General features: G+C 37.2%; 2 protein-coding genes across 2 annotated transcripts; one reads left to right on the top strand and one right to left on the bottom strand.

Annotated features, from left to right (window-relative positions):
• Positions 1–17,373: 17,373 nt before the first annotated feature.
• Positions 17,374–17,805, bottom strand: LOC116214378 (antifungal protein ginkbilobin-like protein). Its single transcript, XM_031549794.1, has one exon. The coding sequence runs from the start codon at positions 17,803–17,805 to the stop codon at positions 17,374–17,376; it is 432 nt and encodes a 143-aa protein (XP_031405654.1).
• Positions 17,806–20,647: 2,842 nt separating this feature from the next.
• LOC116212776 (pentatricopeptide repeat-containing protein At1g06140, mitochondrial-like) lies at positions 20,648–23,727 on the top strand. The gene is made up of 2 exons (XM_031547463.1): positions 20,648–23,127; positions 23,212–23,727. Exon 1 carries the CDS (start codon positions 20,726–20,728, stop codon positions 22,913–22,915), a length of 2,190 nt encoding a protein of 729 aa, XP_031403323.1. The 5' UTR covers positions 20,648–20,725; the 3' UTR covers positions 22,916–23,127; positions 23,212–23,727.
• Positions 23,728–25,146: the final 1,419 nt, after the last annotated feature.

Raw genomic sequence — 25,146 nt, 5'->3', positions numbered from 1 at the left:
TTTATAGTCTTTATTCGACACAATAATAGAAATGGTGGCTGCATCGATTTTGATTTCTAACCAACGTTCTTCCGAACACTCGTACAAAACTGAATTGTATATCAGAAAAAAGAAATTATAAGACTTACCTAAATTTTAATGATCAGAAAGGATAACTCTCATACCTCACAAAACAGTCTTGAAGTTGAACCTGGCCTCCTAAGCTCATGTAACAGTCGTTGACCAAGTGGGCAACTGCGACTCTAATGCAGGAATCGCAGTCTGTTTCTGTCAATTTGTTCTCGCAGACTCCACGAGCGTACACATAATCATATGTTGGTGGCCCAGGAGACGAGACATAGTAGTCGTAACTACGTGATGTGTCGGTTCTTAAACGACCCAAAACAAACCTCATGCCACGATCATATGTTCCATGATCATTATCGTACGTATCGGCACTGCAAAGTGTGCTCTGGATGGTCGTATCTGGCCTACCGTCAACAAATCTTATCCCGCAGCAAATAGAGAATATCCCAATTGCTACAACAATAATCTTCTTGATATTAAGAGAACCCATGTTGATCCTTCCTCTTATGTCACTCTCCTTGCTTATCCGTAGGAAATGCAAGCTCTGATTTGTTCATAAAGTACATGGCCATATATATAGGTGTTTCCGTTCGTGAGTTCCTTACTTTATTATTATATCATCTTTGTGATTATCATGCAGGCCAATGGGGGCAAATTCTTATCATATTTTATAGAGTTTATATACTATTGTTAAAATCTTTTTACTTAACTTTTCTACCAAGTGTACGGCAATGGTTTTTTTTTTTCCTTTTTTATGTCAAGGGTATTCACATTTCGCCCGATTAATTCCCTTGATCTGTGAACTCTCATACAGAGAACAGACGAGTAAACTAGACCAGATGGCTTGACAAGTGATCTCAAAGAGTTTCAAATCATGGTATTTAAGTAGTTTATGATGAGATTCGTCTGCTTGCGATTTGAGTCATTTCAATTTAGGAAAGAAAGGATCCTAGGATGTCAATTTGAAAAGTTGGGAACCGGCCCTCGAATACCTCTGAAGAAGAGAAATAAGCCAAAACTAGGTGTAGGCCCACACCTTATGCATATATTTTAAAAAATGAATAACATATAATTATTTTATATATAATAATTTCTCGAGATCATGTTATACTTTAAAAAAATTAATAAAAATTTTTAATTAAAAATAATTTGCAACTTTGTAAAAAATCTTTTAATATATATTTATAATTTTCAATATAAAATTAATTGTTATGATTGTATCAAATTTCAAATATTTAAATATATGAATCTCTTTTTGAAAAAATTAATTATTTAAGTGGTCTAGAACAGTGTTATCAGAATCGGACCGCATATCGAACCGGTCGAGGCATGGATTCACGGGTTTATGGGTTCAACCGGGGGTTCGATGAGTTAAACCGCACGTTTAATTAAAAAAATAAATAATAATATTACCAATAAAAATAATTATAATTTGTTAAATATGCAATAACTACAATATTACTAAGAAAAACAATTAAAATATGGTTTAGAAAAGACAATTATGAAGGTCATTGAGATAAATTATAAAGGAATGGTAGAAAGTGCACCACAAAAAGTTGATAGCTCAATGGATAAGTGGGTGAAGTAATAACTTGTAGGTTTCTAAGGTTCAATTCATTCTCCATTCATAGTATTTTGACAATTTTAAGGAATATAGAGAACCCATAGAACCGGCCGGTTCACATGGGTTTCCTTGAAAAACCGGCCAGTTCTTTGGGTTCATGGGTTTATTCGTGCACTTTGGGTTCACAGGAGAACCGGACCGGTCAAAGCGCCGATACCCGGTCCGACCGATCGAATAGTCCGGTTCCGTTCGGTTCTGATAATAGTGGTCGGGAAGACACTTAACTATGAGTTGAGGGTTAGCAATTGGAGCTCTTACGACTTGCGCTATATTCAACCACAAATTGAAAGTTATCAAATAGAGCTTCCACGTCTTGCGCTTCAACTTTTATATATTATAATGGATGATAGATGTCCCTTTTATTTTAAAAAAAAAGGAAAGAGAACGGCCGGAAGGCGGCATTTTTCAACCAATTTAAATGCAGGCTTCCAAAGCCTTAGACTGAGATTATATCAAACAAATCATTAAGCAGGACATAAACATGCGAATGAGGGTTAGTGACCAAGCTTGTGCTCGTTCTTAAAGAGGAGTGACAAGGTTCTGGATTTAATTATTACCAATGGAGCTTCTCCTGGCTCTTATTTCATTTTTTTCTATTCTTTTCTCGGTTTGAGCTTCCTTTGAAGCCAAAACAATATTAATACAGCAAAAGGAGTTGATATGAGACAGAATGAGGCAAAATCGGAAACGAAATGACTAATTTCCGTTTTTATTTGATTTATCACGGAATCAGAACTTGATCATTATTAGAATCGGAATCAACTTTAATACTTGAATTATTAAACGTAATAATCCGTATTGATTGATAACTATTTTCACGATTGGACAAGTTCACTACCAATAAGGTGAAAAAAGACAATCGAGCGATGTAGGTTTCGAAAGCTCTGTAGAACATTACCCATAAAATATTCTTAATAAGAAAAACTACATCATAATTCCCTTTATGCGTGTGTATATGTACTTATGGTCATATATGTATATTGCATGTTCATATACATATACTCTATTAATATATATATATATATATATGTATTTAATGAACATATGAGATGAGTCAGAAAGGAAAAAGAAAAAAACAGTGGCTGATCTGTCTTTCACGAGAAGAGAAAGAAAAAAAATTCGAAATTTCACTACGGGGCTCCCAACGGAATGGATGATTCTCCAATTTTGGGGAATCATTTCCAGAGTTTAGAGGAATCGGATTCTTACTCCTTTGAAATAAATATTGATAATCGGAATCAATCTTTTCGATTCCGATTTATAGCAATTTTCAATTTCGATTCAGTAGCAATTTTTTATGAACTAAACTTGTTCGCTCGCATGATCCATGTTTTAGAGAATTGAGAGTACATACCTAATTTCCCTGATAAAGAGAAGCTCGATGGACAAATATCATTTTGGGTGCGCAGTTATCGTGTCCATAACAACTGTTCAACATCTAAGAGCAAAGCAAATACTTGTATAGAATGTGTTTGGAATGTCTTACATATATCTTCATGCTCGTTGGTATTACAATTAATTTGCTTCGAATGTCCTACATATCGACTCATTGTTGAACTTGGGAGTAACATATTTCTGGATTCAATTATTATCAACAGCTTTTTGTGCCCCTTATTTTCCTATTTTCTATTTTCTCTCTCCATCCATGAGCTTTACTTATAACTAAAATAATACCAATTAACCCAACGTGACTTGATTCAAGCAGTACAATACTTGTACCCTTTAAATAAGGTCTCAGGTTCGAATATTGTGAATGGAGAAAATCCATACTGAGAGAGATTTATCCCTTAATAGATTGACTCAATTCGACTGAATTAGTTTCAGAATATTATGGTACAAAAAAAAACTAATTAATAGGAAAAAGGAATTGAGATGATCTGGATGCTCTTGATGGACAAACTTGGTAATTTTTGGGCAAGATTTGTTCGGAAATATATTATTGGGCTTTATCCCTTATGATTGTGACCTTACTAAAAGTAAAGTACGAAGAGGTTCTTTAAACTCGTTCAATTAGTTCGCATGATCTACGGATTAGAGCATCGAGAGTACATACCCTTTTCCTGATAAACAGAAAATCTCGATGGATATATGGATATCTTTCTGGTGCCATGTTGTCATACGTGTCCATAACAACTGTTCAGCATCTAAGAGCAAAGGAGATACTTGAAAAGAATATGATTCAAATGTGTTGAAAAAGAGGGTTGGAGAGTAGATCGGAAAGTGGGGTCAGAGGCATGAAGATCACTTTTCTTAAGGTGATTATCGCCTCCACTACGAAGAGTTTGTCACGTGAACCTTGATTGCAATATCATCTTTAGGATACAACACGGCCACTGAGATTTTCGTGCGACAAGAACGGAGATCTCTCCTTGAGATTTCTCTTAAGAGTATTGGGGAAAGAAGATCAGAGAGAATGACCGGAGAAAATGTGTTTGATATTGTTTTATTATATCTGTTCATACCTCAAAAGTTTATTTATAATAGGAGTTGTCCGTGTTCTTTCAAGAGGTCATGTCCTTGCAACCAATGTTCATAACTTTTGAATGATAACCGCCGCGTGCTGCAGCATCGATTTCGGTTTTGTATTGCTGACTAAACTGAAACATGGTAACAACTGCCGTACTATAGCATCAGTTTCGGTGCTGCGTCTTCGACTGATCTGAAAATCAATAGCAACTTCGGTGCTGCAGCACTGGAACTATAGTGTTGCGGCACCAAGTTATCTATTAGCTGCGCAATAAATTTTGATCGATTATTATTCTTTCATACGAACTCGGATTTGTATCCCGTTCGAAGCACTGGACTCCTAACTCGAAGCACTTTTCATTGAGGAATTAATTTCACGTATTTCTTCGATTCACTCCATACATGTTTCCTTTCACACGTCACAATCCACCTTTATAAATATACAATATTCCTCCACTTAGATTGTGACTTTGAGCAATATGACATTCTCATGCATACAAGAAGGTATCTTTCGATTTAAACCTCAAATTAGTGTAGGTATCTCAAAACCTTAATGAAATCAATGGTGGCTTTGTGCTGAAACCAAGATTCCTAATATCAAGACTGAAAATACCACACACAAGAAAAACCCATTTTCTATGAGAAGCTCATAAGTTATAGGGTAAAATGCAGTGACCTCCCCTAACGTTCGCGAAAATTGCACTCCCCCCATATCCCCTGACGTTTGAGCATTGTACATAACTTCCTTGCATATAAGAAAATATATTATCCTAATTGCGTACTACTCGTCAAACTCATACTTCTCATGCCTCGCTTGACAATCCTGAAGTTGAATTTGGGCCCCCGGGCTCATGAAACAGTTGACTAATTCGCTCGCAGCAGTATTCATGCACGAATTGCAATCTGCTTGTGTAAGTTCACCGTCGCAAACTCCATGAGCATACACACATGTATATCTAGGGGTAATTACACTGGTGGTCCAAAAAGTTTCACTAATGTATGAAGTTAGTCCAGAAAGTTTTTTTTGCCACTTGATGATACAAAATGTTTCAAAAGTGTAACATGATAGTGCAAATCGTTATCTCACCATTGATACCGTCAAGCAAAGCTGACGTGGCCGAAACGTGGCCGACACGTGGCTCTGATATGTTTTTAGGAGTTGGTGGAACGTTACATGATAGTTCAAACTCTTTTGAAGTTGTCACTTAATGGTCCAAAATGTTTTACAGATGTAACATAATGGTACAAAATATTTCTTTAATTAACTTAAAGGTCCACCTATGTCAATGGCGAGATGACGACGTCAATGGCGAGATAACGGTTTGTACTATCATGTTACAACTTTGAAACATTTTGTACAATCAAGTAGCAAAAAAAACCTTTTGGACCAACTTGATACATTAGTGAAACTTTTTGGACCACCAGTGTAATTACCCCTGTATATCTAGGTAGCCCGGGAGAGGCGATATAGTATAGTCATATCAGAGCACTGAAGTGTCGGTTAGCAATCTGTCTAGCACATACTTGATACTGAAATCATCACAAATGCCATGACCGTAATCATATTTCTCGCAGCTGCACATAGCGTACACGATGGTTGTATCTGGCGTACCGTTAACAAATTTCACCTCGTTGCAAATGAAGAACATCCCGATTGCCACAACAAGAATCATCTTGATATTAAGAGAAGTCATGCTGATCGTCCCTCTTCTTTTTTCATTCTTGTTCCTTTATTCCTCGAGAAAAATCGAAGCTTGGATTTGTTTCTAAGCTAGAAGAAGGGTATGGCTATACATATATAATTATATATTATATATACACATACATATATATGCGTGTGTTTTTTCCCCTTGTCAGTTCCTTTTATTATATTTCCTCATTGTGATTATCATGCCGGCTAACATGCCGGAGTAATACATTACTATTACTAACTTTTCTAATTAATAAAGTTTATATATGATTAACAATCAGACAAATCTATAGTCAACTTCTCTTTCCATTGTTCCGCAATGAAAGTAGGTAAGAAAAATCACGTTGGGAAAGATTTTCCCCTCAATAGCCCGACCAAGTTCATGGTCTATTGGACTTCCGAATACCATGATATATACCGAAAATAGTAGGTTAAATGAAATCTTAGTTAGTGCTAGATTGCCAAAAAAAAATTGTGTAAGTCCTCGTTCTTTTGTTTTTAGGGGTTTTTACTTAAAATGACTCATGGTTTGTCCGTTTTGTCAAATCTATCATATGCTTTTTTTTTTGGTCAAATCTATCCCATGGTTTACTTTTTGTATCAAATCTATCACGGCGTTATCTTTTCCGTTAACATCTAACGGTCGTGCTGACGTGGCACGTGGAGAGATAGTGGGCCACACTTGCCACATAGGCGTCACGTCAGCACTGCCGTTAGATGTCGACAGAAAAGATAACGCCGGGATAGATTTGATACAAAAAGTAAACCATGGGATAGATTTGACAAAAAAAATGATAGATTTGACAAAACGGACAAACCATGGGCCATTTTAGGTAAATACACCTTTGTTTTTATAGTTATTTTAAATAAATTTTTAAATGAATAACTTTATAATAGTGGTTGATAATACTTGTAAATTACGTATTGTATTATAAATTAATGAATTTATTATTGATAGAGGTTCTTCATTTGCCATTTTCTACTTATGTATATATAGGGAAACGAATAGTAGATCAACCAAAGGCTACTATGAATCTATTATTAGTGGAGGTTCTTCATATACACCAAGGAGAAAACTTTTCGAATTGTCGAAGAAGCCTACTTCTCTATTAGACAAACATGATTGAATATGACCTTTCGGGCATGGGAGGTCATCAAGCTTCATTCTACCTTTACGCTTAAGGAGTTGATGATATGAAGCTCGTCCCCTTCATTCAACTCGAGTCATTTCAATTTAGACAAGCGAACGGATCCCAGGCCGGTAATTCGAGTTGGGTTCCGTCGATACCTCCGAAGAAGTGTAATATGTTCAAACCAAAATGTCCCTTTTCATTGAAAAAAGAAGACCCAAAAAGGCGGTATCTTCAAGGCCAATATTTCGGGTAAATGCAGGATAACAAATCCTTAATTAGATATAGCTTATACCAAAAGAAATTGAGCAAGACTTAACATGTGAACAATAAATCATTCTCGACCTATAGCTACGAATCTTCCCCTCCCAGAAAGCTAAGAGGCCAAAAACATTGATTTGTAGAACATTGGCATCTCGATATCGGGAATGCTCGAATATGGTGTGTTAAGTCGGGACTGGAGCTTGTTTAGAGGATGGGCATCCAGAGTTACTGGAGAAGTGGATTGACAGATCATTTGTTGTTTCCTACATATAAGGAGTTCTGCTTCGGAATATCTCAATTGAGTGAGCCATTTCTCCCACGTGATATTGGGCAGCTCACTAACAGAGAATGGCATGTGATCGTGAGGTGTACTTATCGACAGCTCAATTGATGTTGTTTTTTTATATCTGTTCATACCTCAGAAGTTTATTTATAATAGGAGTTATCGTGTTCTTTCGAACGGTCATGTCCTTGCAGCCAACGTTCATAATTTTTGAATGGTAACTGCCGCTGTGCTGCAGCATCAATTTCGGTGTTGTAGTGCCGATTAAACTGAAACGTGGTAACAGCCGCCGTACTATAGCATCGGTTTCGGTGCTGCGTCATCGACTGATCTAAAAATCAATAGCAACTTCGATGTTGCAGCACTGGAACTATAGTGCTGCGGCATTAAGTTATCTATTAGATGCGCAATAAATTTTGATCGATAATTATTCTTTCATACGAACTCCGATTTGTATCATGTTTGAAGCATTGGACTCCTAACTCGAAGCGCTTTTCATTGAGGAATTAATTTCACGTATTTTTTCGAGTCACTCCATGCATGTTTCCTCTCACAAGTAACAATCTACCTTTATAAATTTACAACATTCCTCCACTTAGATTTTGACTTTGAGCAATATGACATTCTCATGCATACAAGAAAGTATCTTTCGATTTAAATCTCAAATTAGTGTAGGTATCTCAAAACCTCAATGAAATCAATGGTGGCTTTGTGTTGAAACCAAGATTCCTAGTATCAAGACCGGAAATACCATACACACAAGAAAGCCCGTTTTCTATGAGAAGCTCATAAATTATAGGGTAAAATGCAGGGACCTCCCTGACATTTGCGAAAATTGCACTCTCCCCATTTGTTGACAAAATATGCAGATAACCCCCGTTGACCTAATTTATTTTCTTTTTCTTTTTTAAATTAAGTTGTAAACATATTTGATGAATGCTACTAATTCATATGAGCTGTATTAATAGGGATGGATGGTTGTCACCTCAAGGAAAGTTTTGGAGGAGTGTTGCTTGCCGTTGTTTCACTTGATGGGAATAATGGAACTTTCCCGCTAGCATTTGCTATAGTGGAAGTAGAAAATACGAATAGATGGACTTTCTTTTTGGAGAATCTAGAAACAATGATCGACGCTCAAATGAAGAACAAGCCCTTGGTCTTTATGACAGACAGACAAAAGGTACTAGTTTTAGAAAAGTGATAGATAATCTCCAAAACCTTTATTTAATATATGTAACCTCATTTTACTAGATCGACTACTTATTTAATTAGTAATTAGTAATTGTTTATGTATAGGGCCTTGACCAAGCAATAGCTGAAATATTCCCTGACCCAACATAGATGGTGTTGCAGACATCTTTACAATAATTTCAAAGCAAGTTGTTCTAATAAGTTGCTTGGAGACTTATTTCGGAAGGATGTAAATGCATATTGTGAATGGGAATTTAAAGAAGCAATTGCTGATATTAAGGCTGTGAAAGAAGAAGCATTCAAGTAGCTAGTAGATATACCTCATATAACGTGGTCAAGGCATGCCTTTGATCCTCAGGTTAAGAGTGACCATATCACAAATAATGTGTTGGAGAGTTTTAACCAGTGGGTTGGACTGCTAAGAGGCGAGCCTGTGTTGAATTTACTTGACTCATTTGTTGTTAAGTTAATGGGAAAAACGAACGAGAGGTATGAGGAAGGTTATGTGTGGGAGCATAGTTGGACTCCTAAAGTCTTGAAGAAGCTTGATTTTTTGAATAATAGGACTAATAGATGCAATGTAGCTCCTGCTGGACTGGTGGAATTTCTCGTGAGCGACAATTGTCGAAGATATCTCGTAGAATTAAACAAAAGAACATGCCCGTGCAAGTATTAAGCGGTTTTAGGATTACCCTGTAAGGATGCTATATTCTGTATTGTCTACATAAGGGCTAAGTTGGATGATTACTCTGATCTAACTTACACTAAGGGCTATTATCTGAAGACATATTGTTCACCCAATACCAAACATGAATGTTGTAGTCCCTCCGCCTCTAAAGAGACTTCTTGGGAGACCTAGAAAGAGTAGAACAAGAGATCCTAGTGAAGCACCTGCTACTAAAAGATTTGCAACAGTTCGATGTGGCACTTGCAAGCAATTCGAGCATAATAAATTAACTTGTCAAAGAGCCCCAGTAGCTACCAGAAGAGGATCTGCGAGAATGGTTCTAATTTATTTTGATGTTCTTTATAATGTTTTATATTCTTAATAATTTATATACTTATCTAGTGCTTGGTTGTATATATTTAATGTGAGAGGGTAGAATAGCCGATGTCATAATTCAAGAGCATACTGAGACAAACTTATGTGGCCCACATGTATAGAGTCAAGTTTCAAGTGCAGGTAGAATGTTCAAGGCAAATGATAGAGGAAAGGGAAAAGCTGTGAGCAAATGTAATAGGTCTACTTAAGCTAAAAGTTGATAACTCTAACTCCATTTATTGCTTGTTTGTTGGCTTGAGCACTTTTATGAATGAGTAAAATTCACATTTTCGTTCCTAAATACTTATGATGTATCGGTGATCCAGTGGAAAAGTCCCAGACCAAAACCATTATATTTGGGCCCTAAGATCAGTTTCTTTCTTTGTTGAATGCAGGAAACTTATCGGGAGTTCACGTGGATTTGGATTAGGGACATGTTTCGAGAAACTAATGGAGTTGTAGATGAACGTACTTTCTAAGCCAAGAATTTTGGATTGGGAACTTTTGTTATGACTGTATTATGATCGACCACCATCCAATATGGTTTCTAATTTATGTTTGATATTTTAGGGTGTCTGTTATGACTGCATTTTGCTGATCTCGTGTTGACTATGTTTGGAATGATGCATTTGATGGAGTTTGTTTTTCAGTTGAATTTCTATGATTAGCATTTCTCGTATTGACTCAATTATTTTTTGTTATAACTGTATATTTTTTATAAGTAAAAAATTACTTTTGTTATGACTATTTTTCTTTTGTTGTAATTGCATTTTATTGATCTCAAAAAGATGTTATTTTGTTTTTGCCAGGAAATTTACTCCCAGAGACTGAATAAAAGAAGTGGAGGCTAACATTTGTTTAACTTCCGTTTGGTCAAAATGGTCAAACGGCGTTTTGTGCATATTTATCTAACAAATGGGGGTGAGTGCAATTTCACCAAACCTCGAGGGAGGTTGCTGCTTTTTACCCTAAATTATACTTAGCACTTTCCTGGCCATGTGCTTCATTCTAGTTTTCATGAACATTTACAAAAGTAAAGCACAACTTTTCCTAGAAGCAGCACCACTTCCAATGTCCATATAGGTGACGTTCATGGGTTACGCCCCTATTACTGAGGTAAAAAAATTATTTCAATCTCACTAGGTGTACATCTACTCATCCTTCCTTAACCATAACAGTCAATCCAGTCACGTGTTGGTAGCTTGATATTACCCATTAAACTTTTAAACAAGTTGTAGTGCTCGAGAAAAGGTCGAGTTCCCATTACCAGTGACCCTTCAAAATATGGGTTTTTATCCCATTCCATCCGAGGTAGATCTTATCATGTCTCTTCCAAGACCCTTTATAAACGAATCCGTCAAATTCCTACATGATCTAACATACACGATTGTGATTACCCCATCGGACAGTAACTGCCTAATATATGCTTGTTTTAGGCTTATACGTCTAGATTTTTTTCATTATAGATCTTGCTTAACGCCCTAGACATTGTAACTTCGCTGTCACAATTCAATGAGATGGCCAACATTGGTTGTGGCCACAACTCAATATCAAATAATAAATTCCTCAGCCATTCTGCTTCTTTACACGCTGCAGCAAGATCTACAAACTCTAATTCCATTGTCGAATGCATAATACACGTCTATTTCTTCAATGCCTATGACACTGCCCCACCTCTTAGGGTGAACACCCATCTAGACATTGACTTATCATTATTAGCACTAGTTATCCAACTAGAATTAGTGTATCCTTCCAATACCGTTGGAAAATTACCATAGAAAAGTCATATATTCATGGTTCTTTTCAAATAACCAAGTACCCACCCAATGGCCTTTCAATGTGTGTTACCTGGGTTACTCGTAAACCTTGAAAGTTTGCAAACCGCAAATGCTATATCAAGGCTTGTGTAATGGATTGCATACTTTAAACTTCCTATAATATTTGCATATTCCAACTAAGAAGTTGACCGACCCTCATTAATTATTAATTTACATGAGACATTAAATGGGGTATTTGCTTCGTTGATTCCCAAATGCTTATATTTGCTCAATAATTTCTCTATATATTTGCTTTTACAAAGGGAATAACCCCCATTATGTTTCCTAGCTTTAGTCCCCAAAATAGTGTTTACTTCTCCATGATTCTTTATTTGAATCTTTGAAATTAGACACTTCTTAGTTGTCTCTATGTCCTTCATGTTAGTACCAAATATAAGCAAATCATTTGCATATAGCCATATAATCACTCCGTAGTCCTTAGTGAACTCAAAGTAAACACATTTATCAGCAGCGTTATACCTAAAACCATTTGATAAAATAACCAAATCAAATTTTTCATGCCATTGTTTTGGTACTTGTTTCAGTCCGTACAAGGACTTATTTAACTTGCAAACTTTCTTTTTATTTCCAAACAAAATAAAACCTTTCGGTTGATCCATATAGACTTCTTTATCCAAATCACCATTCAAAAAGATTGTTTTCACATTCATTTGGTGCATTTCCAACTGGTATATATATGTTAATGCAAACAACACTCTAATGGATATCATCCGAGCTATCGATGCATTCAAAGTAATCCATTCCTTCTTTCTGTCTAAATCCTTGAGCGACCAATCTAGCCTTAAAAGTACGAATGGATCCATCAAAATTAAACTTTCTCCTAAACACCTACTTACATCTAATAGGCTTTGACTCGAGAGGCAATTCAACTAATGTTCAAGTTTTATTAGACAACATTCAATCTATTTCTTCGTTAATTACCTCTTTCTAAAAGGTCGGATCTCTTGATGCTAATGCCTCCCTCAAAGTCGTTGGATAATCATTTGAATTTAAGTAGATTGGTATTTATTTGTTACTGAATTTTTATCGCCTTCAACAAGAAAAATTATAGAATCAAGAGATACAAAATCTGGATTCAAACTTTTTTCTTTCCTTTCCCTCTTGCTTCTCCTTGTTTCACTAGAAGATTCGAGGATTTTTCTTTTCCTGAGTGGAGCTTCTAGGTTAGGATCATTGGGTTACACATCGTGATGTGACTCAGAGTTAATAAATTTATATTTTAAGAATTCCACATACGTTGATTCGACAATTACATTTGAATCTAAATCCAAAAGCATGTATACCTTCAAATTTTCTGCATAACCCACAAAAACACTTCTTAGAGCTTTCGGTCCTAACTTTGTTCTTATAGAATCCAGAACTTTATAGTATGCTAGACATCCCCATACTCTAAGATAACTTAGGTTAGGTTTTCTCGCTCTTCATAATTCATAAGTAGAAACTTTTGATTTCCTTGGAAGGATTCGATTGTGCACATAAAAAGTAGTGAGAAGAGCCTCGCCCCACAAATTTATTGGAAGATTTGCATTTACAGTCATAGCCCACCAGTGTTTGATTTTTTTTTCTACTAGACCATTTTGTTTAGGAGTATATGGAGCACTTGTTTGATGAATAATTACATTTTTCACAAAATGAAGAAAACTCCATGGAGAAATACTCTCCACCTCTATCACTCCTCAAAATTTTAATTTTCTTCCCGATTTGATTTTTAACAGATGATTTGAAATCTTTAAACATTTCAAATCCTGATTTTTATGTTTCATCAAATAAACAAATGTATACCACCTTTAGTTCTCGACTCAAACATGGAGAACCCATCTTCAGCACAAGTATTACGAAGCTCTTCTTCAAGCGTGAAATGGTATAATTTATCATTCATGAGTTAGGGCCTTTTTTACTCTCAGCTGCCCTAGATGAAATCTGTAAGCACATGATATCCCAAGCAGCAAAGATGCAATGGATCTTGGTAGTATATCATCCGTTCAACATCCTCATGCTTCACAAATAAAGTTGTCAATGAATGTAATAAAGTATCTATTTCCTCCTCTAGTTAACATACCATTTAGATCACAAATATCTTAATGAATTAATTCAAGTAACTTGTTATCTCCTTCAGACTTAAGAAATGGTTTTCTTGTCATTTTTGCTTAAATACGAATTTCACATTTTTTATCATCAAACTTATCACAAGAAATTGATCTATTCTTTGGCATAAACTTTAATGATCCGAAAATAACATGCGCTAGTCTATTATGCCAAAGTGTGAAAGATAAATCAACAATACAAGCGGAAATGAGATTATTACATTATTATTATAGCACATACATAACTTAAACATCTCATCACAACAGTACCATTTCCCAACAAAAGTCTCATTCTTAGACAATATCAACTTGTTGGATTCTAACATAGCCATGGCACATTTTTTAGACAATAGAGAAGCGAAAACTAGATTCTTTCAAATTTCCGAGACATATAGTACATTAACAAGCATAATTGCTTCCTGGAAGTAAATTGAAGTTCTATAGTTCGTTTGCTGAGAACTTTTGCAGTATCTTGATTTCTCATCATCGCAATATCATTTTCGACAGTGTCTACTAGCTCCTTGAATTGAGATTTGTCTTTGCCGACATGAACGAATGCGCTTAAATCATACCACCAGTCTGAGGATTTCATTCCGGCCATATGGACTTCACTTATCATGCTAATATGCACTTGAGAAATCATAGCAACAATTTCCTCCATGTCTTGTTCGACATTGTTGACATTATTATTGTTGCCATTTTGCCCTCTCTTTGCCTCCAAGAATCTGATCCCTTTTAAGATGACCTTTCTTGGAACAGTGATAGCATGTCAATCCTTTCTTCTTCTTGGAATTATTGTCATTGCTTTTGTTGGGTTCACTGTTGTCGACCTCAGAAAACTTTCTCTTTTTCTTCGACTTGTGGGAGTTATTTCCCGAAGATACCAAATTCACTTTAGAGTTAGAGGTTTCGTTGCTTTTCCTCTGGAAATTGCGAGTTTACTCCTCAATTCACAGATTTTTAAGAATCCACTCTACAGTGAACTCTTTGGTGGTGTGCAACAGTTTATTTTTGTAATCATGCCAATCAGAAGGCAACTTCTCAATTATTGTTCCCACTTGCATTGATTCAAAAACATCCACTTTCGCATCTTTTAATTTGGACACAAGCGCGAGTAAATCGTGCACTTGGTCCATCACAAACAAATGATCTGCCATTTTAAAGTCAAAGAACTTCATCATCATAAATTTATCTGCACCTTGCTTCTCAATTTTGTACTTATTTTCAAGCCCTTGTCAAATCTCCTTCGAGGATTTCGGTGTCATTGTCTTGCGGGGTAGGAACATCCGGTAGAGATGGATCTAGCACATAGGAAATCGTCCATGTAATGAGAAAGAACATCATCTTGTCCTTCTAATGAGAATAGTTCGTCCCATCAAATTGATCCAACTTGATGACTGGTTCATCATCTTGAAAGCGGTTTCCAATCCGGTCTCCATTGCCATAATCACCTTAAGATTGTTGAAGAAGAGGATCGGAGAGTAGATCGAAAAGTGTGGTCAAAAGCATGAAGATCACGTTCCTTAAGGTGATTATCGCTCCCACTACGAAGAGTTTATCGCAGGAACCTTGGTTGCAATATCACCTCTAGGATACAACACGACCATGGAGATCTTCATGTGACAAGAACATAGATCTCTCCTTGAGACTTCTCTTAAGAGTACTGGAAAAAAATGTATTTGATGTTTTGTCGTTATGTTTGTTCATCCCTCAAAAGTTTATTTATAATAGGAGTAGTTGTGTTCTTTCGAACAGTCATGTCCTTACAGCCAACGTTCACAACTTTTAAATGGTAATCGCTGCCAGTGCTGCAGTGCTGACTGAACTGAAACATGGTAACCGCCGCCATGCTGCAACATCGGTTTTGGTGCTGCGACATTGACTAATCTAGAAATCAATAGCAATTTCGGTGCTGCAGCACTGGAACTATAGTGCTGCAGCACCAAGTTATCTATTAGTTGTGCAATAAATTTTGACCAATTATTATTCTTTCATACGAACTCCGCTTCATATCCCACGCGAACTCCTATTCATATCTCGTTCGAAACATTGATAATGTTATTGAGAATTAATTTAACATATTTCTTCGAGTCACTCCATACATATTTCCTCTCACAAGTCACAATCGACCTTTATAAATTTACAACAGAATCTCCTATATGTCTACTTATTTAGTTGGTATTACAAAGAAATGATCACCTAACTCCATTTACTGTAGAAAATGATAATGTTATCTACTGTAAATTAGTACTTGTACCACAATGGGCCATATCCCAAAAGCACTGGCTTAAAGTACCACTGGGAGTTGGGATTAGGAGGCTTTCCAAATACTAGGTACAGCCTCGGCACTGCGCGGGTATGTAACTGCATGGAAGCACTAATTGATCTTGGAAATTAATCACTCCAAATTTAAATTTATTAATTATATTTATTAACATAAAATTAATAGCTTATCATAGCTTTTATAATTGTTAGTTCATACAAATAATTTATTGCTAATTATTAAATAATTATTTAAATTAAATATAATTAAATTGGGCTCGAGTGGTAGTGGGATTGGGGCTGGGCCAGAGGGTTTGACGGGGAAGAAAAGGGCGTGTTGGGAGGAGATAGTTTGGGGCGACCCTTCATGCCCGTTCGTGCATCCTTACTAGGGAGCTGTAAATTACTGAACTAGTCAATGCTAGGTTGTGTTTGTCTATAAGTTAATGAAATATCTGCTTAAGAATTAATTACAGGTTAGTCATACGAAAAAAATGTATAGGACAGAGAGAACATGAAAGATAGTGGTCTAATCTATTCAATCTTAGAGTAAAATAAAAGTTTGATTTAACGAAACAAGTCATTTTCGCTTATGAATACTCTTTTTTTCTCACAAAATATTTTCTCATCATTATCATTCCTATCCTCATCTTATACATTTATTCCCTTAACTAACTTAGTGTTTAATTTTTAAGCACTTAATTTGTCAAACACTACTTGAGACTCGTAACGCATTATTGAGTGTAAGTTGAAATCAATTGAAGGATGTTACTGAAAATGCGTTTCTTTGAAAATAAAAAAAAACATTGCATCCTCTAGTTGGTTCCAAAATCTCTACCTATAGATACAAATTTTTACCTCCCAGAAATCTAAGAGGCAAAAAGAAAAATGGATTTGAGCAACATTGGAATCTTGATATCGGAGATGCTTGAATTACGGTGTATGTTAGCCAGTTCTAGAACTTGTTTGGAGCGTGGGCGTCCAAAGTGTTACTTTAGCAGTGGACTCACAAATAATTTGTCGTTTCCTACATAGAGGGAGTTCTGATATGAATTATCTCAATTGAGTGAACCATTTCTCAGACGTGATACTGGTCATCTCGCCCGCTAATAGAGAAAACGACATGTAATCGTGAAGCATACTCATTGAGAGGGTAACCAGTTGATGAACCGGCGTAGTAATTGCAGACTCAAGCAACCATTGGAGATTCATGTCCTGGACCCTGGAGCACGCATATAGATCCTGCATGATTTGTACTGCTTGCTTCTTGATAAGGAGGGAAGTGCTCCGTCAAATGAAGTACGCAAGTCTTTTATTTGACAGATGAATATAAATTGTGGGTATATCATTTTGATGTCTAACTGACGCTCTTCCGTCGAACGCTGGTACAAAACTTACTGCGCATAAGAAATTTATAAGACTTACCTAATCTTTTAATGATCAAAAGGATAATCCTCATACCTCACGTAACAGTCTCCAAGTTGAATTTGGGCCCCTGTGCTCATGTAACAGTAGTTGACCACGTTGGCAACAGCAACACGCATACATGAATCGCAGTATTCTTGCGTCAATTTATCCTCGCAAACTCCACGAGCATACACATAATCATATATTGGTGGCCCTGGAGAGGCGATGTAGTAGTCGTAACCGACGTGTGATGTGTCGGTTGTCAAACGACCCAGAACAAACCTCATGCCACGGTCATAAGTACCGTGATCATTATCATATTTATCGGCACTGCAAATGGTGCTCTTAATGGTCGTATCAAGCTTACCGTTAACAAAAATTACCCCACTGCCAATAGAGAATATCCCAATTGCAACGATAATAATCTTCTTGATATAATTATGAGAAGCCGTGCCCATCCCTCTTCTTTTGTTACTCTTCTTGCTTTTATCCCTTAGGAGAATTGCAAGTTTTGATTTGTTCATAAGGTATGAGAAGCTTATGCTTATATATATGGGTGTTTCCTTTTGTCAGTTCCTTACTTTATTAATATTTCTTCTTTGTGATGCAGGCCCATAGGGGCAATAATTCTTAATATTCTTTTCTTGTTTTTTCATAGATCATTTATGATTACAATTTTCAAAGCTCTTCTATTTAACTTTTTTATCAAGTGTTCGGCAAGGGAAGTAGTGTCTTTTCCCTATGGCCAAAAGTGCGAAAGGTTGATGACCAAAAATCTATTTTCTCTATTATTTACTCCCACATATGTATGTTTTAATGGAGTAACTCCTTGCAATAATTATGACATTATTTCCAAGAGGCAATTGGAGGGAGTGTGCTCTCCCTTGTTTGGGAAAGTTGCTTGAGGAAGGAGGAAGAGGAAGGGAGAGACTCCCCTCCATTTTTCTGCATTATTAAGGAATTTCTAATCCTTGAAATTGAGGAATTGGAAGAACTAATATGTTGTTTTAAACTCTCTTCTACTTAACTTTCTTATATTATATTCTTTTAAAAAAATTACACTAATATTCTCTTCTCTTCACTCCCATCTTCTTCTCTCCTCTCATCTCCCTTGTTAATTACTCTCGAATAAAGGAGACAACTCGCCTCTTATTTCCCTCCATTTCCTCTTCTCTCTTCTCCTTCCTTCTCCTCACTGCCCCTCCCCTCCCCTCCCCTCCAGTCTCCTCTCCTCTCCCTCCCTGAGAGACTTCTAAACACAACTAGTATGGAATTTATCCTTATCATGTCTTCTCCTTTTTGAAACAGTATTGAAATTTAAATTTCATTTAAAATGTGAGAAGTCTTATAATAAGTCATTGAGTGGAAAGAAAAACAAATACTTCTTAAAAGTTGAAATTATGCATGGAACAGAATAAGAGCAAACTTTCAGAAAATGTACCCGATTTTTGGGGGCAGTTGAGAATTTCCCCTCAACCTTGAAAGTTTGCACAGTGCTTCCGACCTAAGCGAAAAGTAAGCGAAGTGCGCCCTCACATCTAGTGCAACCGGACACTTTTTCGTCTACCATAAGGGGGTAAAAATGTCATTTTGCGTCTTATTCTTTTCCTACGTTGCTCTCTCTGCTCAGACCTTCGACTGGGATGTCTTTAGTGTCTTTGGAAGACTTGTACAAAGAGTAACCAATTAGAATAACTGGAAGTTGGAAATAATACAAAATGACTTCCAAAAAAAAAAAAGATCGAAATTTGAATTTTGTCACAATATGGGGAGCTCTACAAAGCAATAACTCTTAAACTGCTTTGCGAAATTGAGTTCTGTATAGATTTCTTACATCCTCTAGAGTCTAAACATATAAAGGGACGAGAGCAAAAACGTCAGAAAATTATCATTGATCGCCAACTTTGAGCCGTTTTTCTCTATTATAACTAATGCAAATTTTGTTTTGAAGACATAATACCCTCGAAGATCCTTTTACTTTTTGAATCATGGCTTTGCTATTTTAGCAAAAGAAAGCTCGAAATGAAGCATCAATGTCGGGTCTCTAACATGTTGTTTTCAATCTTAAATTTTTATGTCATTAGACTACAGAGGCCGCAACAAAATTGTCTTTACAGCAATCGATTTCTTCGAGAATCACAGCTTTGTACAGTTACCAATATTGTGACAAAATTAGAATTTCTATCTCTTCTTTTATGGCATTTATTATTATTTCTAACTTTGATTATCTATAAATTGTAATTCTCCGCATAAAGTACTAAGAGAACCATCAAGAGAACAAATAGCACAATGGTGCACCACTCACCTGGTGACCAAGATGTCTCAGATTCGATACCCAGTGGGACTACCTGTGCCCCTTTATTAGATATTTATGATTTATATTTCAATACACTAGGTCATGGGCTTCTCTTGTAATCGAAAAAAAAGTACTAAGAGAACCCAAAATTGGTGTGCTCATAGAGTAGGACTATGCATAGATACCGGATATACCCGGAACCGGTTTGAACCCTAAACTGAGTAGATCCAATTAGAAATTGAATAGGGTTCGGATAATAATTTAAGGAACCGGTAAAAAACGGTTCCGCTTTCGGTTCCAATATATAGGGTACTCAAAAATCGGAATTGGAACTAGCACCCAGAACTTGTTCCCCTTTTTTTTTCCTATTGTTTCTTATCATTTATATTTTGATAATATAATAAATTTACTAAAAGTAAAAAAGAAAACAAAAACCAAAATCTAACTCATTTTTTTCCCTTCAAAATTGAATAGAGTTTAGTAGAACCGTGATTTGCCGAAATCACACTAAGCGGGGACGAGTTGCCAAAATTCATCCTCTAAGAAATAAAACGCAAATTCATCCTCTAATTTGAGGGGATGAATTGATTTGAAAAAAAAAAGGGGTTTTACCCATATATCCAATTATTTCACCGTTTTTTTCAAATCTATCATATGCTTTTAAAATTATCAAAAATATCATATCGATTACATTTTTTTCAAATATATCCCGGTGTTATATTTTCCGTTAATGAAACGTAAGTACGCTTCAAATATATTCCATGGTTTTAATTTTTTTCTCAAATCTATTCCAGGTAAAGGGCTGTAGTGACAATACCGTTAAATGTTGACGGAAGATATAACGGTGGGATAAATTTGGAAAAAATGTAAATCATGAGATATTTTTATTAATTTTAAAAATATATGATAGATTTAAAAAAACAAAGTGAAATCATGGATATGCGTAATTTGCCTAAAAGAAAATGATATATTGAGGGGGACAATATTGCACCCGCGCCCAAAGTTCAGGGCCTTTATGGCTCATGACTCCTTAAAATCACTGTAAGAGACGGCGCAAAGCTCCGTGAGTCTTCAAAGCACCGATGCTCCATTTCCAACGGTCATCTTTCCCTCCCTTTCTTCTTCTTCTTGGTCGTCATCGTCGTCTTCTTCTTCCTCTGCGCTATCCCGTCGCCCAACCGAGGCAGCTCACCACTCTCACCTCCCTCTTTAACCTCTGCACCAGCCCAAAACACCTCCAGCAGGTCCACACCAGGTTCATCCTCCATGGCCTTCACCAGAACCCATCTGTCTGTTCCGAGCTCATCAACTGCTACGCCAGCCTCGGCCTCCTCGAGACCTCCGAGAAGGTCTTCGGGTCGATCATCGGTAGCCCAAGTGCTAATATTTATGGTGCCATGATAAGGAATTTGCCAAAAAGCGGTGAATTTGAGAGAATCCTTCTGCTTTACCGAGAATTGGTGCAGAACGGGATGTTATTGGACGAAGGTTCATACCCTTTTGTGTTGCATTCGTGTTCTTGCTTGTCGGATGTTGGAAGTGGGATGGGAATTCATGGGCAGCTAATGAAATTGGGTCTTGATTCGACTGACTCTGTCGCCACGGGTTTGCTGGAAATGTACAGAAACTGGGGTCGTCTCGGCATCGTCGAGCAAGTTGATGTCGATATAAGCCCCATCAGGGGTCTCAAGAACGATTGGAATTCTTTAATTTATGATGCTTCTCGGAGTGGAAATCCTGAGGCTGTATTTAGCATTTTCAGCAGAATGAGGGCGGCGGGTGCCAGGATCGATTCCGGCAGTGTAGTCAACTTGTTGAGGTCTTGTGTTGATTCGAGCTCATTGGGACGGGGCAGACTTGTTCATTCGCTCGCTGTTGTCAGCGGTTTAAGTGGAAATCTGTCGGTGAATACTGCTCTGCTGTACGTGTACGCAAAACTGGGAAGTCTAGACAGCGTCCAGTTGTTGTTTGATAAAATGCCTGACAGGAATTGCGTCGTGTGGAATATCACCATATCAGCTTTTACACAAAAAGGTTACCCAAAGAAATCCATGGATCTATTGCGCTCAATGGTTGGATCGAGGCTTCGGCCCGATTTATTTACTGTGATGGCTTTTGTTCCTGCAGTTTCGCAGCTGAAATCCATTAACCACGGAAAAGAATTGCACACCTACATTATTAGGAATTGCTTAGGCTATCAAGTCTCGGTTGATAACTCTATGATTGGCATGTACTGTGAATGTAATCACTTGGACTATGCTCTAAAGGTCTTCGATGTGTTGGCAGAAAAGAAGACTGAGGTTTCTTGGAGCACTATGATTAAAGGGTATGTAGCAAACGATCAAGCTCTGGATGCTCTGTCTCTCTTCTCGAAGATGAGATCAGAGGGAGTGGAAGTTGATTTTGTGACAGTTATCAACATCTTGCCTGCATATGTGAACATCGGAGCCTTGGAACAAGTGAGGTATCTCCACAGCTATACAATAAAGTCAGGTCTCGTGTCACTTCCATCAGTTAGGACTGCCATTCTTGTTAGCTACGCAAAGTGCGGGTCTATAGATATCGCAAAGGAGCTTTTTGATGGGGAGGAAGACATCGGCAGCTGCAAAGATGTAATTTCATGGAACGCCATGATTAGTGCATATGCTAGGCACGGGAACTGGCCCGAGTGTTTTGATCTGTATGATAGAATGAAGCGATCAGAGCTGAGTCCCGACCACATGACCTTCCTTGGGCTGCTCACAGCCTGTGTAAATTCAGGGCGAGTGGAAGAAGGGAAGGAGCATTTTAGGGATATGACCACAGCTTACGGGCTTGTGCCGGGCCAAGAACACTATGCCAGCATGGTGGATCTCTTGGGCCGTTCAGGGAGAATCAGTGAGGCAAAGGAGCTCATAAGCTCCATGCCTTTTGAGCCCGATGCTCGGGTGTGGGGACCGTTGCTGAGTGCCTGTAGGGCCCACTCAGAGACTCAACTAGCAGAGTTAGCAGCTGAAAAGCTGATAGGAATGGAGCCTGAGAATGCGGGGAACTATGTTCTGTTATCAAATGTTTATGCAGCCTCCGGGAAGTGGGAGGAAGTTGCTAAGATGAGGAGGTTTTTGAGGGACAAGTGCTTGAAGAAAAACCTAGGATGCAGTTGGGTGGAGATTAACGGGACAATGAATGAGTTTCAAGTAGCTGATCGGTCCCATGAGAAATGGGAGGATATATATGGAATGTTAGAGAACTTGGAGTTGGAAAGCAAGGGGCAAGAAGGGGAAGTTCTATAATTAGTAGCATCTCACCTTTTAGATACTGAGGGAGCTTCTCGAATGACCAATACTTTGCCTCGATAGACTAGTGTGTCACGGGCTGGCAGTCCGGACTCTGCCCAAGCACATTGATAAGATGGCTCTAAGTTGTGTACTTGTACCCTTTAAGAAGGCGAGCTAACATGGGCATTCAATGCATATCCGAGCTACAAGGGGCGTCCATTTTTGAGGTACGTAATAATCTCAAAGTTTCCGTGAGTAGCCTCATTCTCTATATATTGAATAGCTTGACAGTCTTGAGAGGGATGACCTAGGGCCCTGAAATGAGGAGTTCCGGGCGCTGCAAATGAAGATCGGTCCTTGTTTCAGGGAACTTGTGTTTGAGACATGAGAGAAACAAGCCTCTTGGGCTGTTTAGTCCAAAAGGAAAGATATTGGCAGATACAATGGGACTGTCTTCAAAGAATTCAAGGGGAATTAACACGGAGCAGGTACTCATTTTTGTAGACGAGATAACGGAGTACCTGTTCTTGTTGGTGGCTTGAAGAAGATTGAGATGAAATCTTTTCAGGAATGGAACTTTTAAGGCCAAGAAGACCGTTGAAGGCAAGAGGAGCCAATTGGTCATGTAACATGGAAGACAAAATCAGAATTGATGATAGTTAGTTTGTAATTTCTTTTATTAAAGAATTACAAAGTTATCCTTTTCTCGATTCAATAGCGTCAATAGTTTATGTATATGTCTCCGATATTGATAGTTTTACGAACAAGATAAAATTAGCGAATGTGTTTCATATATAATTGACGAGAAGTGATGTTACCCTTGTCAAGTGGAGTGCGAAAGCAACGATGAGATTGCAGAATGGGACTCCCACTCCTATTTGTAGGTTTTTCCAATCGCCATAATAACTGAGTTTCATACCTCTGTTGAGAGACGAGGTAGTGGCAGGAGGGCAGTTATTGATAGCGGTTATGGCTCTATTTGCTAGCAGTCGTAAAGTTTAGGCCCCTTTTATACCGCATTTTGAGTTATGAGCGCGAAGGATGCAGGTTCGAGCCCAGAGAAACGCCGTTCAGCATTTATTTTTATCTTAGAATTTGAATTATCAGAACATGTCAAAACACACAATAAAATCAAAGATGACGCAACGCAGTGATGCACATTCTCGCATGTTAATTGAGAAGTTTCATCTTTGATAGTCAAGTGGAGTTACTCGGATTTCTTTATTAGATGTTAATTAGGATTTCTGTTTTACCATATAAAGCCCAAGGGCCTCCATCATAACCCGAGAAAAAAAAAGGTGTGTTAGCTGATTGGTAAACAATTTCAATCGTGTGAGGAGGAGAATATAAATTCGAGATTTAGGAAGCACACTTGTTCGTAGAAGGAATAACATTTAGTGATCGATCTTCTAAAATTACGAGAGCAATATCTTGTACATTTACTTAAATAAGGTTTTTCAGCAAAGTTATCGAGGGAAACTCGGATTCCTAAAGTTTATTTATTTTCTTATTTTTTTAATTGTTATTTTATTTCATGCTATAATTGAGAAAAAGTAGAAAGTTCAGTTTACGTCATTTACCCATTATTTTTTGAACTTCCAAGCGGCACGTGACTATCATGGAGCTAGATTTGATGCTAAAGTAATACTTTGTGATTTTATATGTAATTTTTATACATTATGAGGGAGGGAGAAAGATATCGGTAACACATTATTAGGGAGTGAGGGAGAAAGATAAACCGTCTAGATTCCATAAACCATTTAGTTTAAGACTATCAGAAACTCTTGCCTGAAGTGGACCTGAAATGCTATTTCGAAGCGACGCCTTGTTCAACCAACAATTTTTCCAAAGGTCAATGTTCTTGCCATTTCCAAAGAGAGCATAACTGGGAACCAGCTAACAATGCAGCTCGATTAAGGGAGCTCGAGGTTTTCAAAGAGGCCCAGCCATAAATGTATGTATGCTTCAGGATTCGAGCCCATGGCCGGTTGGGATTTGAGCTTCGGGATTCGAGCTTCAGGACTCAAGCCCCTGGACGGCTGGGTTTCAACTCGGTTGGGTTGACCATTTAAGGAAGTTTTGGCCTGTTTGTTTTCGGGTTAAAATCAAAAAAATTTTAACTTTTAACTTTAATTCAACGCACTATACAATAAAAATACACATTTCCCAAATGAAAAATTTTAACTTTTAACTATAACTCAACACACTACACAACATTTATTCTTTTCCACAATCAAAATTAAAAT

The sequence above is a fragment of the Punica granatum genome, chromosome 7 (assembly GCF_007655135.1).
Source record: "Punica granatum isolate Tunisia-2019 chromosome 7, ASM765513v2, whole genome shotgun sequence".
NCBI lineage: Eukaryota > Viridiplantae > Streptophyta > Magnoliopsida > Myrtales > Lythraceae > Punica > Punica granatum.
Note: the sequence above shows the minus strand (reverse complement) of the source record. Positions and strands in the feature narration are given on the sequence as shown.